We start from the raw sequence: 19,302 nt of genomic DNA on the forward strand, positions 1-19,302 counted from the left end.
TTATTGATAAATTCAGCGTAGTACCATGTTGTTCTACAATTAAAGAACAGTTTTCTATATGATTATAGGCAAAGAGTTTCCTACACACAGAATTTCTTTAAACTTTGTTTAATGACCGAGAGTGAAGTTTAAAACAGAAATATGTATTAAAAATCATAGTTACCAAGGCTTGATCTTGAATTAACTGACTTTCAAGGGCATATATATTTCATGACCAAGGCTGGGTACCTATGACCTGTTTTATTTCATATTCCTGTTTTTGATTTGATTCTCTGTCAGTAAACACAGTTTAAAGAAGAAATTCTGTCCGTAAGAATATTTTGCCCCACTTCAATATAGACACTGTGGCAAAGTCCTTAACTATGAACATGACAAAATGATACTGCAAAGTCCTAGTCTGTCCCATGGATCGAGTTCCTTTAAAAGGTTACATTCTACCAATTCAATTTCTTCTTTATTTCATATTTACAATAAAACATTCAGACCTCATTTTCAGCACTTTAGAGCATTTCAATGATATGAAAACCATATATGGTCATTTAGTATAACATATCTTCTTATCAAATATAGAAAAATATTGACATGTTATATTGTATATAAGAAACATAATCTGTTCTGAGAAACATCACCCTCTAAAAATGCACTGAATGAAAACAGCCGTTTTGCAATTACATAGGTAGACATTTTTCGCAAAGAACAAACTTTATTCCAGGAAATTCACAATGAAAATGGTCTAGATATTTTCTCAATACAATAAGCAATGAGTAGTCACTTCCAGTTTGGTGTAATCCATCCTAAAATGTGTGTATTGACTGCAAATGAAGTTTGAAACAAAAATATAAATTAAAATGTACAGTTTCCTTGCCTTGATTTTGAAATATCTGCCCTTGAAAATTCGATTCTTGGTATTTTCTGATTTTCAGGGGTAGATATATCAAGACCAAGCCCGGATGCCTGATTTTTAGCTGACCAGAGCACAAAGTGCTCAAGATGAGCTATTGTCATATAATTGTGACCGGTCATTGTCCGGCATCCGTTTACATTAGCCTTGTGAACACTCTTAGAGGTCACAGTTGTGACCCAATATTTATGAAACTTGGTCAGTATGTCTGTTGTCTGTCTTGATGATCTTTAGGTCAAATTCGAAATTGGGTCATCTGGGTCAAAAACTAGGTCAGTAGGCCAGATCAAAGTAAAAGCTTTTGAACACTCTAGAGGCCACAGTTATGACTCAGTCTTTATTAAACTTGGTCAGAATGTTTGTCTTGATGATCGCTAGTTCAAGTTAGATATGTTGCGACTCTGTGTTTGTTTGATTTGCTGAAGAATAGTTTTGTTTAGATCAGCTGTTTCTGTCAGTCAAGTTTTTCCAAGGAAAACACATACCAGATTTATACACAGCTTATTATGCGACTACACTGCACTGAGCATCTTTTTATACGCCCATCTCCCTAGGCACTCTTAATTGGATTATGGCCCTTGAATTACTAAAAAAAAATGGAATTTTAGTCGTGTCTACTCTCTAAGTCGAACAGTTTTGTATTATTATTATTAAGTATACTTAATAAATGGAAGAGTGGTGCCTTTGAGTGATAATGGCCCTGGCAAGGTGATAATAAGCCGAGGGTTATTATCTTTTTCCAGGGCCATTATCACTCAAAGGCACCACTCTCCCATGTATTTACCTGTTTATTACATGTTTACTTATATTATAGTAAGAAAAGTTTAGTGTGTCAAGAGGTTATAAACCGTATAAAATCAAATGCCTTGATAGTTGTATTTTCTTGTTTTTTGCTTAATTTATTGATGGAAATAAATTATTTCATAAGGATACACGATGTTACGCTGAAGATGAGAAACTAAAACTGAAATATTCGCTGTTTTACCTCCATGAAACACCATGACGTCATTAATTTTCGGTTAACGGACGTTAATTTCCTGTGCTTATCGATAATGTGATAATGCATGAGGCAATGCGATATTTGGAATGCTTGGAAAACCAATATCAACCTGATTTGGTCTAAATTTATATTTATTTCCTTATTTCTTAATAAGGAAGACACAATTGTAATAACAAGACTGACTATACATTTATTCATGTAATAAAACAATTATTGACTTTTTCATAGGTTGATATCAGGATTTATCAACCCTCAAAAAGCCTTCGGCTTGGTGAATATAACTCTTTTCGGGTTGATAAATCCTGATATCTGAGACTGATAGCTTGAGATTGTTATAAGTGACGTCAGAGCGTCGGGGCAGTCACGAAATTTTTCGAGCTCTTTTTTCTCGATTATATTCTATATTCACATCTTTAGACTATTGTACCACCTAAAATTTGTTGGGTAACAGGTAAAATTAGTATTCCTGTCTGTAACAGGTAGTCCTGTCCAGTTTCTTGAGGGAAAACTGAGTTTTCCGTGCGGCCGGATACTAGTCCATCCGAGTATTATATTAGTACATTGAGTACTCTTCAATTACTTCCGTTGTTTCCAAAATGTAAACAACGTGATTTTTCGCTGTTTTTTACCAATTTTTGGTTAAAGTTCCAACAAATTTTTGGTATATTATCAAATGCATGCCTTTTTGCACCCTTTCTCTTTCATATTACTAATACCGCTCATTTGTTTGTGTACCATTTAGTCTCAGTGGGCAGCGGCACTGAGTGAAGATAACATATCATCTGTGTCTAACACCTTGTTCATGTGATTTGTCTTCTGTGTATTTCCAAAACATGCATTTCTACTTATTCTCCATTATCTTATGTTTGACTTGTATAAAGTCAACTTACATAAACTCAAACTATGACCAAAATAAAACACAAGTAGGAACAATTTTCACGTCCGATGACAACAGGACCGAAACATCATCCTGCATCGTCTCCCTCAGTAAAGTTATGAAAAACAGACACATACTGGATAAACATCACAAGAGTAAAACTACACTGATATACATATTCATTCTCCTGATAAATCAATCCTCAAATGTTGAGTCCAACCCAGGCCCTCAGTCATCTATGTCTGAAACCCAGGATTTCCTGTGTGGCTATTGCACAGAAGAAGTCACCTGGAGCCAGAGTGGAGTCATATTACACCCCGGGATGTAAGATAAGTTTTTTTCAGCACCGGCAAAAACACGGGAAAATCCTGTCTGTTATACAAGAAATTTCGATCTAACACTGAGACAGACATCCTTATAAACGTACCTTTTCCTATAGTTTTTTTTCTGCACTTGGAGTAAAAGGTAACATTACGTAAATAAGAAAAAAACCATAAAGTTGCGTCTGTTTCAATTACTTATAATAAAGAATATTTAAAAGAGCCCATTAGATTTTGCCTTAAACGCTGGTTTTTGTCGTCTAAGGTCTAATTACATATAAAGAATGTTTATTTTGATGCAAATGATTTCCCTCCTTATATTTCCTTAGGTATTTTGGTCTCATTCAAATTTTAACAGTCGATAAACATTAATTTATTTTCTGTTGACATTAGTATACTAAACATCGCGAAAAAAAAGTAATTGGTATATTAATCCTGGCAATTCTTTTTTTAGATTTAATGATGATCATATTTTATTGCTAATATAAGTCTAGAACATGCAATACATTGGTACACATAACACATTACAATAAACACACATATGACGAAGCTTAGCATGCTAAATTTCTAAAATGGCCTGGTCCATCATTCAATTTGGGCAATACCATTTATTATTCGGAGGGGTGTTCACAGAACATTTACTGACCGAATAGCGAACAGTGCAGACCATGATCTTGGTCTGCACTAGTCGCAAAGGCAGAATCACTTGCCGCCAGCAGGCTAAAGGTTTTGTAAACAGCAAATGGGTTGGACCACAAGTTTTTTCCAAGATTAATAACGGCCCTCCCCTGAAATAAGCAAGACAACAAAGTTATCGGAGTTGTGTTCAAGGTTTATAGATACTATAACTAAATGTTTTATATGCAGTAATTTATATTTTTACTTTTGGAAAAAAAGGGGGAAAAAACACAACGATAATCTATGAAATAAAATATCAAATTTAATTTGAAAAAAAAAAGAAATTTATGTTTTGTTCGCTATCCACGCCCCCGATGCAACAATGTTGATATGTAATATAAATATATTTGCTTGTTATCCCTTTAGCACTTGCAAACGACAGCTATTATGACTTAAAATGTTAGTAATTGCTAAATCGTTTCGTTTGTCAACTTGACGAAAAATTCTAGCACTCGTATATTGATGTAACTGGGGAATATTTTCACGTAAATGTAGTGATGTAATGGGGAGTAGCTTCACGTAAATACAACTGTAGTGAAGGTATATTCACATTATCTGATTAGTTATGTACTGGCAATAGTAATGATTATGATAATGGAGGTACGTGTTTTGTCTGAACATTATTTTCTTAGGTACCGATCAGCTATTAAACATGTTTTGTGGTGTGTTCTAAATGGAAATAAGAATGTTATATCACCTTTGAGGTTAAGTAAAAAATAACAGAGCTGTGGATTCCTTGTCAACCTTTTGATACAACGCAAACACGAAAAAGTAAATAAAAATCATAGATGAAATTAATGTCTTGAAAAGAATTTAAAATGTTTAATTAATGTATGGCATTCGACACCTATTGTGTGACTTCTAATCTTGTGTTAGTAGGCATGTTTTGTCAATCATTTTCAAGTGTTGAGTTCCAATATCCAATTGTTTAATTTAGATATCAAATGAGCCGCGCCATGAGAAAACCAATATAGTGGCTTTGCGACCAGCATGGATCCAGACCAGCCTGCGCATCCGTGCAGTCTGGTCAGGATCCATGCTGTTCGTTAACGGTTTCTCTACTTGCAATAGGCTTTGAAAGCGAACAGCATGGATCCTGACCAGACTGCGCGGGTGGCGGATGCGCAGGCTGGTCTGGATCCATGCTGGTCGCAAAGCCACTATGTTGGTTTTCTCATGGCGCGGCTCATATAGCACTTATCAACCGCTTTCAGATTTTAATAAGTGAAATAACGTCAAAGACAAGCCCAGCCATAAATGTGGCATGTTAGACACTTAATCAGGGTGATTTCTGATCTTACGCTGAAAAACATGATTTGTCGACCATTTTCAAGTGTTGAATTCAAACATTTAATATTTAACTTTATATTAAAACGTCTTTAAAATTGAAAGGGCAATTACGTCACATCGCCATAATACTGTGAAGAACAGGCGATTCTTTGTTATATTTGAATGGAAGAATGTATGGTCACAAAACATGTTGTCATTGTGGCATTGTCTAATTACTAGTAAAACATGCTGTATTAATTAATGTAAAAGGTCTGAATTTACAACGTCTGGCAGAACTACCGGTGCCTATTCCGGCGGGGGTGGTGAAAAATAAGATGCTGCACGACAAAGCTAGCTGTTAGTGGTTATATTTATATTTGTTTATAAGCGTGTACTTTTGCACAGAGCATGATGTTATAATAATATCAAATAAAAATGACTGCTTCGATGTAATATTCAATGTGCGTGAAAGCAGCCTAGCAGTTAAGTTAGAGGCCTAGCAGCCCATATTTTTTTGTTACAAAGCAAGGCAAAACAATTTAGTTTACGAAAATAAGCTGTTTATTCCTTGTTTGCCAATTCTTGTGTACTTTGGCGTCGAGGAAATGCACCTGTAATGACATTCGGCTATTTCCGTGTGATTTCGTATTTCTCCGTGTGATATTTCGGCATCCTTCGGCCATAATTTCAAACCATCCGGAGAATTCCGACGAAATGTACGTGAACGAAAGAATGTCTGTTGTAAATATGGATCTACTATACCATACAGTCCGAAAGCTAGGGACATTGCTGTCTTGGACAGAATTTAAAATGTTATACTATACACAATAATATGGCAAGCTACATTCTTGTTTGTTTTCTAATCTTAAGTTTAGAGGCGCGATGTGTCAACTATGTTTAAGTGATTCAAGTGTTTAATTCAAATATTGGATAACACTTTCCAAACTCTTTTTAAGATTTCAAGAGGCAATTTATTCATCTTCAAATACATGTCCAAATCAATGGCTATATTTCTATGCGAGCATGCCTACTAACAGTCTTAAGACTTTATTTCGTAGGTATGCGGTAACTTTAAAGGTGGCAAGTCATATGATCTCCGTGTTAACCCTTACTCTGCTAAATATCTATAATGAACTTGTCCATCTTCCAATTTGGACAGTACCATTAACTTTTAAAAGGGGTGCTTACCAAAAAGATACTGACTGAATGGCGAACAGTGCAGATCATGATCAGACTGCACGAATGTGCAGGCTGATCATGATCTACACTGGCCGCAAAGGCAGAATCAGTCGTGTCCAGCATGATAAGGGTTAACAACATCTCTATTGATTTTGTAGATCATCATAAGCCATTATATAGACTTAACATTCTACAGATTTAAAATGGCACGAGCACATTGAAAATATATCCTGTTTTAAGTAGAATGCGTGCATTAAAATCTAAACTAAAACGATCCACCCTAAATAAAACCTGTATTTCATACATGGGTCCCATATTAGAGTATGCTTCGGCTGTGTAGGACGGGTGCATTTTATGATCAAAGAAGTAGGTTGGGTTTCTCTTTCAGACAGGCGTAAAATTCAGAGGTTGATTACGGTCTACAAAGCAAAAAAATGGTCCTCTTCTACAATACGTAGAAACTATTTCCCCTTCATTTATATCAGAAACGATAATTTATTCACTAAGGAATAGCAACAATTACGCAACAGTAAATCGACGTACAGAGACATACAATATATCATTTATTATTGATATTGCTGTTCGCGATTCAAATTCGTTAAATATATTTAAATAAAAAATGAAAGAGATTATTAAAGCGCCACAAGTACCTAAGGATTTTTTGTTCGGATACAGACTTTTTTTTCGGTTACACATATGATAAATATAGACATTTTTGTATGTTTGTAAAGGACATTATTATGAAATTTCATAACTGGTAAATTTTGAGAACTGTTTGTATTATGCAAAGTTTGAATTGTTTTCAATGCACTAACTGGTTTTATTAATTCGTCTCTGTTAGAAACGCCACCTATTATCTATGGGGCCATTTTGTATTTGATATTTCTATGTAGAAGTAATATACATTGAAGTTAATAAATGCATGCTGACTACTATTAAAAACGTATCTCCCTCCTTATATATCTTTTATATATCGTAATTTGTATATATGTTATAGCTCATATTGTCATGTACTACATGAATTGAGTATTGAATAAACTTGTAAACTTGTGAACTTGCGCCTAAGAAATAATTGTAGTAATTTACATGATGATCTGTTCAAAAATCATTCGAGAAAAAAATCGACATGCAACTGTGGATATTTAGTTGAAGATGGTGAACATAACCTATTTCATTGTCCCATATTTAAACTTCAACGAATCATACTAGCTACTGGTTAGACGATGAAAAAAAATATTTACAGCTGTTCAAAAGTTTATCAAAACTACGGAACGTTTTTACAATACCTAACTTTATTATGCCCCCACCCCCTCCAGTGCTAGACAGGGGCTGGTGAGAAGCAGGAGGATGGGGTGGGGTGGAAGTGAATGATGTTGCACGCCATTTAATTATCCCCCTTCCCAGTTTCCCACATTTACGTCCTTGACCGGCCTAAGAAAAGTTACTGAATAGACAGGAACGCCGTGTTCATATACGGGGCGACCTCTTTTGGCCTACCAATGTTCAGCAATTAAAAAGTGAATCAAATCCGCCAGAAAATCTTTCTGGCATGGAACGGAAAAAATAGAGGACAAACAAAAATATTCTTATGAAAACGAAATCAAACATTTGTGCACTTCAAAACTCTTGTCATCAGCCTACAAAAATGTTTCTTATGTGTAAAAATGTGAAGGGGTTGTTAATCTTTTAACACACGGCAATAGATTTTTTTACTTCCATTTAAAGAAAATAAAAGACAAATCTTAAGACTTTGTAAAAGTAGTTGAAAAGTTTAATTAATGTGGTACCTTTGACACTTATTGTATGAATTTTTAATCTTTTATTAAAGGCGTTATTTGTTAACCATTCGCAAATGTTGAGATTCAATATTTAATTGTTTAATTTATATTTTGAATAAAAGTTATTATATGAAACTCTTTCAGAATTCAAGAGGAATTAAATAGTGGTGTAATATTAACAAAAAAAAACAAAAAAAACAAGCCGTTTATTGTATATTTTGAATGTAAGTACTTAAGGTCACATAGAGCAAGCTTTTGTAACAGCCGTTATTATAAACAAAAAATAATTCTGCAGTCTGGAGAATACCGCATGAATTGAAAATTTCTCACTTCAATTTTGCTTTTAATTGCTTCTTACTTCAAGACGCGTAGCCAAAATATTTTGTTCAAATATCGTTCAAATCTCTAAGTGTCATTGAACCTAATGAACTTCGAACTTTGAACGGCCAATAATCTGTCTCTTTTATTCAAGCTGTTTACAGTACGAACTGTCGGTTTAAATGTTGTTTGTTTGTGTTTGTCCTTGATATCATTCAGATTTAACCCTTAACATGGAGTAGAACCATGTTCTAATGTTATTAAAGCACGGCGAAGAGGTTATATGTCCCGCGGAATAATATGGTATAGCACTCTTTTTTCCGGCACCTGTATGGCGCCAAATGTGTCGATGTGGCATCAGTACTGATATAAACAAGAGTACTATTATTGAAAGGATCTGAACCAGTATTGATATGTCGGCAAATCCCATTAAACGTGAGCACGAAAGGAGAAGTATGAGCAGGAAATGAGCAGACTTCGTAACCGTCGCCAAAAGTTTTCGCGACCGGCACGCACCTTTCAGCTTAGTCTGACTGAGTTAGATTCCAGTTCTTTGAGAATAAGGAAGTATGTATGCTATTGAACTTAATGTATAGGTCAAACGTTAATTGCTTTTATTGAATGATAAATAAATGCTGGTGAATATCAAGGTCATCACGCAGTTAATGACCTCAGCAGTTTAAACCTGTGCAACGCCGAGAAAGGTTGAAACTGATTATTCAATTCCCCTTTGCAATTAAGAAAGAAAAAGTGCGCGTCCTCCCTGGCCACATGGTTAAGGCTGTTGGCTTCAAATTATCTGCCCCTCACGACTGTGGGTTCGAAACATCGTATGCAGTGCAGATTTCTTTCTTGTGAGAAAATCAATCAGTTGGCTTATGGAAGATTGGTGGATTTGCCAACGTGCCCGCTCGTGCCTGAATTAATAAATCAGACCTGGGATACTCCTCTACCACCAAAAGCTGAAAAGCCGCCTTATGGCCCATAATTGTATCGGTGTGACGTTTAAGCACCCCTCCTCCACCACAGCACACAAAACGTTGCGTTGGCTGTTCATCTTTCAGCCACAACGAAGCATAGAACCTTTTAAGAACACCGAGCTCAGAAGAAACATGTGTCCACATTGATGCAATATGTGATAGAGTATGAAGTACTGACAAGCAGGCTGCAGTAATACTGGCGACAGTATTCGACTACAGATTTCTCAAGAAACACAGTGGAGACAATGTGTGACAATGAGGTATTGACAAGCATAGTGCAAATATGTGACAACATGAGGTATTGACAAGCATGGGGGCAATATGTGACAATGGGGTATTGACAAGCATGGGGGCAGTATGTGACAACATGAGGTATTGACAAGTTTGGGGGAAATATGTGACAACATGAGGTATTGACAAGCATGGGGGCAATATGTGACATGAGGTATTGGCAAGCATGGGGGCAATATGTAACATGAGGTATTAACAATCATGGGGGCAATATATAACAACATGAGGTATTGACAAGCATGGGGGCAGTATGTGACAACATGAGGTATTGACAAGCATGGTGGCAATATGTGACAATGAGGTATTGGCAAGCATGGTGGCAATATGTGACAATGAGGTATTGGCAAGCACTGGGGCAAAATATGTAACATGAGGTATTGACAAGCATGGTGGCAATATGTGACAATGAGGTATTGGCAAGCATGGTGGCAATATGTGACAATGAGGTATTGGCAAGCACTGGGGCAAAATATGTAACATGAGGTATTAACAAGCATGGGGGCAATATGTGACAACATGAGGTATTGACAAGCATGGGGGCAATATGTGACAACATGAGGTATTGACAGCATGGGGGCAATATGTAACACGAGGTATTAACAAGCATGGGGGCAATATGTGACAACATAAGGTATTGGCAAGCATGGGGGCAATATATGACAACATAAGGTATTGACAAGCATGGGGGCAGTATGTGACAACATGAGGTATTGACAAGCATGGGGGCAATATGTGACAATGAGGTATTGACAAGCATGGGGGCAATATGTGACAACATGAGGTATTGACAAGCATGGGGGCAATATGTGACATGAGGTATTGGCAAGCATGGGGGCAATATGTGACAATGAGGTATTGGCAAGCATGGGGGCAATATGTAACATGAGGTATTAACAAGCATGGGGGCAATATGTGACAACATGAGGTATTGACAAGCATGGGGGCAATATGTGACGACATGAGGGATTGACAAGCAAGGGGGCAATATGTGACAACATGAGGTATTGACAAGCATTGGGGCAATATGTGACATGAGGTATTGACAAGCATAGGGGCAATATGTAACATGAGGTATTAACAAGCATGGGGGTAATATGTGACAACATGAAGGCAATATGTGACAGCATGAGGTATTGACAAGCATGGGGGCAATATGTGACAACATGAGGTATTGACAAGCATGGGGGCAATATGTGACATGAGGTATTGACAAGCATAGGGGCAATATGTAACATAAGGTATTAACAAGCATGGGGGTAATATGTGACAACATGAAGGCAATATGTGACAGCATGAGGTATTGACAAACATGGGGGCAATATGTGACAACATGAGGTATTGACAGCATGAGGGCAATATGTGACAACATAAGGTATTGACAAGCATGGAGGAAATATGTGACAACATGAGGTATTGACAAGCATGGGACAATATGTAACATGAGTTATTAACAAGCATGGGGGCAATATGTGACAACATGAGGTATTGACAAGCATGGGGGCAATATGTGACAACATGAGGTATTGACAAGCATGGGGGCAATATGTGACAACATGTGATATTAACAAGCATGGGGGCAATATGTAACATGAGGTATTAACAAGCATGGCGGCAAAGTTTGGGGGCAATATGTGACAGCATGAGGTATTGACAAACATGGGGGCAATATGTGACAACATGAGGTATTGACAAGCATAGGGGAAATATGTGACAACATGAGGTATTGACAGCATGAGAGCAATATGTGACAACAGAAGGTATTGACAAGCATGGGGGAAATATGTGACAACATGAGGTATTGACAAGCATGGGGCAATATGTTACATGAGTTATTAACAAGCATGGGGGCAATATGTGACAACATGAGGTATTGACAAGCATGGGGGCAATATGTAACATGAGATATTAACAAGCATGGCGGCAATATGTGACAACATGAGGTATTGACAAGCATGGGGGCAATATGTGACAACATGAGGTATTGACAAGCATGGGGGCAATATGTGACAACATGAGGTATTGACAAGCATGGGGGCAATATGTGACAACATGAGGTATTGGCAAGCATGGGGGCAATATGTGACAACATGAGGTATTGACAAGCATGTGGGCAATATGTAACATGAGGTATTGACAAGCATGGGGGCAATATGTGACAACATGAGGTATTGGCAAGCATGGTGCAATATGTGACAACATTAGGTATTAGCAAGCATGGGGGCAATATGTGACAACATGAGGTATTAGCAAGCATGGGGCCAATATGTGACATAAGGTATTGGCAAGCATGGGGTCAATATGTGACAACATGAGGTATTAGCAAGCATGGGGGCAATATGTGACAACATGAGGTATTAGCAAGCATGGGGGCAATATGTGACATAAGGTATTGGCAAGCATGGGGGCAATATGTGACAACATGAGGTATTGACAAGCATGGGGGCAATATGTGACAACATGAGGTATTGGCAAGCATGGTGCAATATGTGACAACATGAGGTATTGGCAAGCATGGTGCAATATGTGACAACATGAGGTATTAGCAAGCATGGGGGCAATATGTGACATAAGGTACTGGCAAGCATGGGGGCAATATGTGACAACATGAGGTATTGGCAAGCATGGGGGCAATATGTGATAACATGAGGTATTGACAAGCATGGGGGCAATATGTGACAACATGAGGTATTGGTAAGCATGGTGCAATATGTGACAACATGAGGTATTAGCAAGCATGGGGGCAATATGTGACAAGAGGTACTGGCAAGCATGGGGGCAATATGTGACAAATGAGGTATTGGCAAGCATGGGGGCAATATGTGACAACATGAGGTATTGGCAAGCATGGGGACAATATGTGACAACATGAGGTATTGGCAAGCATGGGGACAATATGTGACAACATGAGGTATTGACAAGCATGGGGGCAATATGTGACAATGAGGTATTGACAAGCATGCGGGCAATATATGACATGAGGTATTGGAAAGCATGTAGGCAATATGTAACAATGTCCGGTATTAGCAACAATGGAAGCAATATTTGACAATATGAGGTATTGGCAAGTATAGGGGCAATATGTGACAATATGAGTTATTGGCAGTCATTAGGGCAATATGTAACAAGGTGCGGTATTGGCAACCATTAGGGCAATATGTGACAATATGAGGTATTGGTAACCATTAGGGCAATATGTGACAATAAAGTATTAGCAAGCATGCGGGCAATATGTGACAATATGAGGTAGATTGCCCTCAATGCGTTGTGGTACAGAGTCCATGATTTCAAATGAAGTGTTTCCCCAATTTTAGAATGCATTTTCCCGTTCCTTTTCACATTTCCAAGGCGTAGAAACATGGTAGGTATGTAGTCGGAATCTTGTGCTTTACGAGGTATACTTTTCAGAGAACAGAACATTTTCATCGGAAGATCTGCAGAAGTTGGTTGAATATATTATATTTTAGATTGTTGATTTATACCAAATAACCTGTATTTCGGACAATGACGTATAGGAGAGAAATAAACCTAAACTGATTCAAATGACTTTGATTTCATTTAAGTGGATATATGGTTAAGAATTCAGGTGTCAACAAAGTACTAGTAATGAACATTTGATAAGAATAATTAAGAATAAAAAACAGGTCTGTATTATGGAAGTCGTTCATACGGTTAAATGCAAATCTTTTATATATAAAAGTATTCATTTGGATTTTCGTCGAGGTGTTTAACTATTCGATGACATAAACAGTGCATGTGGCATAATATTTTCTTTCACTCACGATTTAACGCATTATTTCGCTTTGTGCACATTGCTTATTAAATCCAAAAGAGCAAAACCTATGATAAGAATCTAGACTGAATGCGTAATTTTTTCACACCAGATCTTTCAGTTAGTAATTAACCTATTAGTTATAGCACTTACGTTGTCAGTGTTGAAAATATAAACATTGTTGTTAAAAGGCTGGAATGGTTATCACTGACAAAACGACGGAATACAAAACCTTTGGACGCTAAGTTCGGGGTAGTAAGACGCCTGGTTACGAAACCAGGAGATGAGTTCGAATTTTCTCTCCTCCAAATAAATTTGCCGACATTGTATAGTCTTAACAGCGGTCTCGCTAAAGAATCAGGGAAGCATCTGGAATTGAAGCGGTTCTAATGGCCGAAGGATACCAAAGTCGTACGGACATTTCCGATTGTTAGCACAGGCCCACTACCACATATCATAGCTTCTAACATGTCAGTTTAACAAAAAAGGGAGGCAAGCTTTGTTCATTCTGCAGAAAGCAAAGGTTGACGCACGGATCAGTGAGAGAACATTAATATAAAAGTTATGACGTCAAACAGCCGCACGACGTCCTGTTCATTATTATAAAAATGAACAAAAGTTCAACATAATTTTTATCATTAAATTTCAATGAGCTTGTAGGAATGGAACTTGTAGTATCACGCTTCATCATTCACATATTTAGATACTTAACCATTCGGTTTAACACCCCTCGTGGTAATATTCCTGCGCATCTCAACTCTGAACCGTGGTAAATCAAACGATAAACCACGCAAAGGTCTTGATTATTCGGTACTCCGAGGTGTCTTTCAAAATCGGTTGCGTATCAGACCTTTACGAACCTAGAACGCATTGTAATTAAACACAGCCATCTTCTTGTATTTCAGTATCATGTCCTAACGGTGACACAGCAGGTATTATAAAGGATGGACAGACGTGCTCAGAAATTGTAGCAGACGACAATGCTGAATGCTATGATACAAGTTTCGAGGCAACATGTTGTGCGTCCTGCAATGCGGTAGCTACAAGTAATCAAAGTATGTAACTTCATTGTGTATCTGCTGTAAGAGCATTTCGGTCCTATACAATTTCGCCCCAAACTGATAAAACCTTGGACACTCCGGTCCCAACACATTTCCTGCCTGTTTCCCCAGACATTTCTGAATATATTTGTCAGGTTGTTTTCCTTAACTTTCAAATTTCCCAACGGAAAGCAGAGTCAGAACTAAATCGATTTTTCGCTTTAGTTTTAACCCTGTTGTTCTTTCTCTTGAAAAATGTATCAAAAATAGTGATGGTTGTATTTAAAATGAATCGCTTAGATATTGAGATTATGCCCAAATACGGTAACAATAAGACGTACTTTAAAACTATTGACGTATTATGTAAAAGATGCATTATATTGGCGACGAAAACACAAAGTGAATGTGGAAAAAAGGTTCGCTTAAAGTCTTACCATCCTTTGATACTTTTCAATGAAATAAAAAAACTTGGTATAAAGTCTTCAAACAACGCAGTTCAAGAGTTCTTTGTATGTGTAAATTTGCAATGTTGATATTACAGATTGTGTATACGGTGACAAAGCTTCGTGCTTTACGTTTCTGTGCCCAAGTTACACGGACCTGAGTACTTGCTGTGACACGTGTGCTTCGTTTATTTCTACGTCACCAACAACAGCGTCGACGTCAACGTCATCAACTTCTGTGTCGACGTCAACGTCATCAACGTCTTCGTCGACGTCCTCAACTTCAGCGTCGTCATCTTCAACGTCAAATTCAGCATCGTCGACTTTAACGGCAACCATATCCACCGCCTCGTCAACATCTTCTACGTCAGGAAATACAGACGGTTCTTCGACAAACGGTAGTAAAATTCTAGTGACGGGTCCATCAGTTTGTTCAATCTCTGTTCAAAATTTTCCCGCTCAATAGGTATATCACAAGACCGCATTACCGTGTGTTCGAATTCCGAGTGAGACATATGTTCCTCATTACAACTGAGTGAAGACAATGCGTCTAAGGATATCCTCAGACCCATATTATAGTGGGAAGCTTGTGAATAAGATAAAGCTGATAAACAATAAGAATAATACTTGATTCATAAATTAACTTAAACCGCCACTGAGTCAATAACTCAATGGCAGAGTGTCCGCTTTGAGCGGCTGTAGTCGGGGGTTCGATTCCTGTTCGTCTTTAAGGCGGGTCTGCTATTTTTGTGCTTCTTTGAGTTTTATGCCTCATACAATCTTTTTTTTCACATTTTAAACTTTATTTTTATATTTCAGGTGGAGTGATTGCCGGGGCTGTGATTGGGAGTATTGTGGGCGTGTCTTTTCTGACTTGCGGGGCATACATTGCCATTAAAATACTCAAAAAGTACGACAAGTAATGTTTAATTTTCATATAAACTAGTGTAGGTATCTAAGTAATGGCGGATTTTAGTATTTTCTAAATGAAAATCATAGATGATTGCTGTTTTAAGTACAAATCCTAGACTCTCCCAGAGTAATGTTGTTTTTTATGCTTGTCTCATTAATGGGTTTCCTGACCTAATTAAAATTTGAATGTGAAGTATGACTGTGATCGATGAAACCATGTATTAGTTTTTCTACCCGTCGATTTATCTAGCTGCCGATTTATCAAACCAGAGAATCTTTCACGAAAACAAAAATAAAGGTTGTAGCCTTTATAGAATCGGCATTTACTAAATATACCGTTTGCTATGTAAAGATGTATAGAACAGTTTTAGCGAACCTTTCATGTCAAAGTTTTTGTGAAATTATTTAAGCATTATCATAATTTATGCATATTAAGGGGTTTTTCCCTAAAATATGATGTATAAAATTTTTAAAGATCAATTTCCGTCTACCTAACGTTTATTAACATACTTAGATGTCTCATTAATGCTAATTCTTCACACAGTTTAAATTGTACAAATGACACGTTTTGACTTTTCCCACACTGTAGTCATTAAATCACCGAAGTAAAATTTTAATTACCTGTCAAACACTGCAAACATAATTGTCCGTATATTCTTTCATACTGTATGCTAAACATACGAACGCGTTATCTTTTTTCTTTTTGTATCATGCGAACAATTCTTCTTTTTTTCAATTTCTATATTTCGCTTAAATCACGCAAACACATGTGACGACATCAAGTAACAAGAGCACCGCAATGCGGTGCAATATACGTCCGAAGGTATGACATTTGACCCCTAAGTGTGACCTTGACATTGCAGCGAGCTATCTGGAACAGGAGCTCTGCACGTCGTCTCGATGTAGTGAACATTTTTGCCAAGTTTCTTAAAAATCCTTCAAGCAGTTCAAGTTACAGAGCGGACACGAAACTAAGTCATATGACCTTAGACCTACAAGTGTGACCTTGACCTCGGTGCGAGCCATCCAAAACATACGCTCTGCAGGTCGTCTCTATGTGATGAACATTTGTGTCAAGTTTCTTTATACACCTTCAAGGGGTTCAAGAGTTACAGAGCGGACACGAAATTAATAACGGACGGATGGAGAAACATACAGATAGACGGACAGACAGACACCGGCGTCATAACATAATACGTCCATTCAGACGTATAGTAACGCTGGAACATAAAAGATTCTGTGTGTAACAGTCATACGCTTTGTATTATATTCGAACTTTGCAGCTCTTTGCAAAACAGAACAAAAATATTTATTAGACATATTTTCATCAATTTCGACTACATCGCTGTTTGCTGGTCGAGCGAAATACGGGGAAAAAAGCGAGACATCTATAGATTTACTATTCGGTCATCTTTTTTTTTTTATTTCACATCTAGCATCAAACTACTTCAGGTAATTCCAAAATGGAAGAAGGCAAGTCTTAACTTTTGTAAGACCGTATTTTAGTTTCTATAATAGGGGATTGGAATGTATTTTAAAATAAGAAACTTAAAAGGAAGACCAGCTTATAGAAGTCAACAAAATGGACCTAAAGAAATATTATAATACAGAGATAATTTCGACAATTTTTATGTCAAAAGTTCAAGAATCCTAACTCCTGATATTAAACCCATTTTAATCGTACATGTAAATAAATTGACAGGCTGAAAAAATGACGACGAAGTGCTTTGTGTATGATATATTAGCCAGATACCCTCCCCTGAAAATATAAATAGTTTTGCGGAATTTTTAAGGCAATTACCCCCTGTCCCCTATAACAATTAGAGTCAAAACTACACAAATAGTGTTATAAATATTTGTTTTGTAATTGTTGGGAGAAACGTTTTTAAATGACATCTTATCTCATTTTTCGCAGTTTTATCATGTCTTCAAAACGTACGGTTCAGTATAACCATCTTTAATAAATATTTTAGAATAAAATATATAACGTTTCTCACAACGTTTTATTTAGAAAATCATGAGTAAAGCAACTTCCAGTGTTATATATCTTTTCATTTTACAATCGATATATCATTACAGGAAAGATAATCAAGTAGCAGACGACTCAAGTTCAGGAATCCCGGAAAAAGTCGACAGGAATTCCGGATACACTCCGGAGAAATTGGACATTTGCACCATACTCCAAGAGAAACTAGACACAAACTCCGATCTTCCAGGGAAAGCACTTCCCGTTGCAACAGCCGACTCGATCAAAACTCATGAAAATGGATACTTAAACACAGATGGAATTAGTCAATCAAACAAATGTAATAAAATTGAAACGCGTAGAAACAATACAGATGACACAGATAACGTAGATCATGATGATGAAACATCATCTGATTTATCGAAGCCAAATCCTGAATTCCACGGTATAAAATCACAAATGAATGAGACAGACCGCCAAGACGCCGTAGATCGTGTTACTAATTGGAGTGACGTAGACGCTCGAAGACAGAGCTTGCCTCCCATACGCGAGACAGCTGTTGATGCGCCACCTATACACGCACCACTACCACCTATCTCTGCTCCGAAAAACACCCCTAATATTGACTCTTATAATACAGAAACCGAAACAAAGGTAACAGATAATACAGAGAATGAAGATAACGAATTAAAAACAGATCCTGACAATTTCATTAGTAACAGCAAAAATAACAACGCTGATGCTTCTGCACGGTCTAGCTTTATTTTTCCAAATTACTAGTACACGTAACTGAACTGGCATTGTTAAAAAGTGGCTTCGTTTCGTATATTTGCAGACTGGATAACAGAATTGGTGCATCGTTAGCAAAACAAACAAGAGTACTTCCATTTTTGTTTAAAGCTGCAAAACTTAAGACTCGTTCACAGCAGCATTTCGAAAATTACCTTCAAATCTATCTTTATGTGGATATACAACTGCCTTAAAGTGGTTTTACAAATGTCATATTTCCTGAATAAAGGTGAATTATACCAAGTGTATGATTTGTACATTTGTCCACATAGCAGAGATGTGTACGGTTTTCTGTTAGGGCCATCGTTCCTGGTAAGGACGACAGTATTATGGTACGATACCAAAACGCGATACCAATATTGTAGGGATAACGCATGTTTTTTTTTCATGTTATAACATCTGCAGAATGCCGAGGGATCAATTGCTGTCAAAGTCCAGTAGGGCGTAGGTACCAACGTATTTAGAGGTTGGTTGGTTGGATTTAACGTCGCACCGACACATGATAGGTCATATGGCGACTTTCCAGCTTTAATGGTGGAGGAAGACCCCAGGTGCCCCTCCGTGCATTATTTCATCACGAGCGGGCACCTGGGTAGAACCACCGACCTTCCGTAAGCCAGCTGGATGGCTTCCTCACATGAAGAATTCAACGCCCCGAGTGAGGCTCGAACCCACATCGATGAGGGGCGATTTGAAGTCAGCGACCTTAACCACTCGGCCACGGAGGCCCCGTATTTAGAGGGATTCTGCAGATGTTATAACACGAGATGAACATACCCTAATGCTATTATA

At 37.3% G+C, this 19,302-nt stretch overlaps 1 protein-coding gene across 1 annotated transcript in view; it reads left to right on the forward strand.

Annotated features, from left to right (window-relative positions):
• Positions 1 to 18,560, forward strand: part of LOC123540027 (serine-rich adhesin for platelets-like) — a 22,896-nt gene extending 4,336 nt beyond the window's left edge. Inside the window, exons 2-5 of the mRNA XM_053525828.1 lie at positions 14,266 to 14,415; positions 14,942 to 15,241; positions 15,663 to 15,753; positions 17,835 to 18,560. Coding sequence (XP_053381803.1) covers positions 14,266 to 14,415; positions 14,942 to 15,241; positions 15,663 to 15,753; positions 17,835 to 18,501 — 1,208 coding nt within the window. The 3' untranslated portion in view covers positions 18,502 to 18,560. The remainder of the gene's footprint in view (positions 1 to 14,265; positions 14,416 to 14,941; positions 15,242 to 15,662; positions 15,754 to 17,834) is intronic.
• Positions 18,561 to 19,302: the final 742 nt, after the last annotated feature.

This window comes from Mercenaria mercenaria, chromosome 16 (genome assembly GCF_021730395.1).
Source record: "Mercenaria mercenaria strain notata chromosome 16, MADL_Memer_1, whole genome shotgun sequence".
NCBI lineage: Eukaryota > Metazoa > Mollusca > Bivalvia > Venerida > Veneridae > Mercenaria > Mercenaria mercenaria.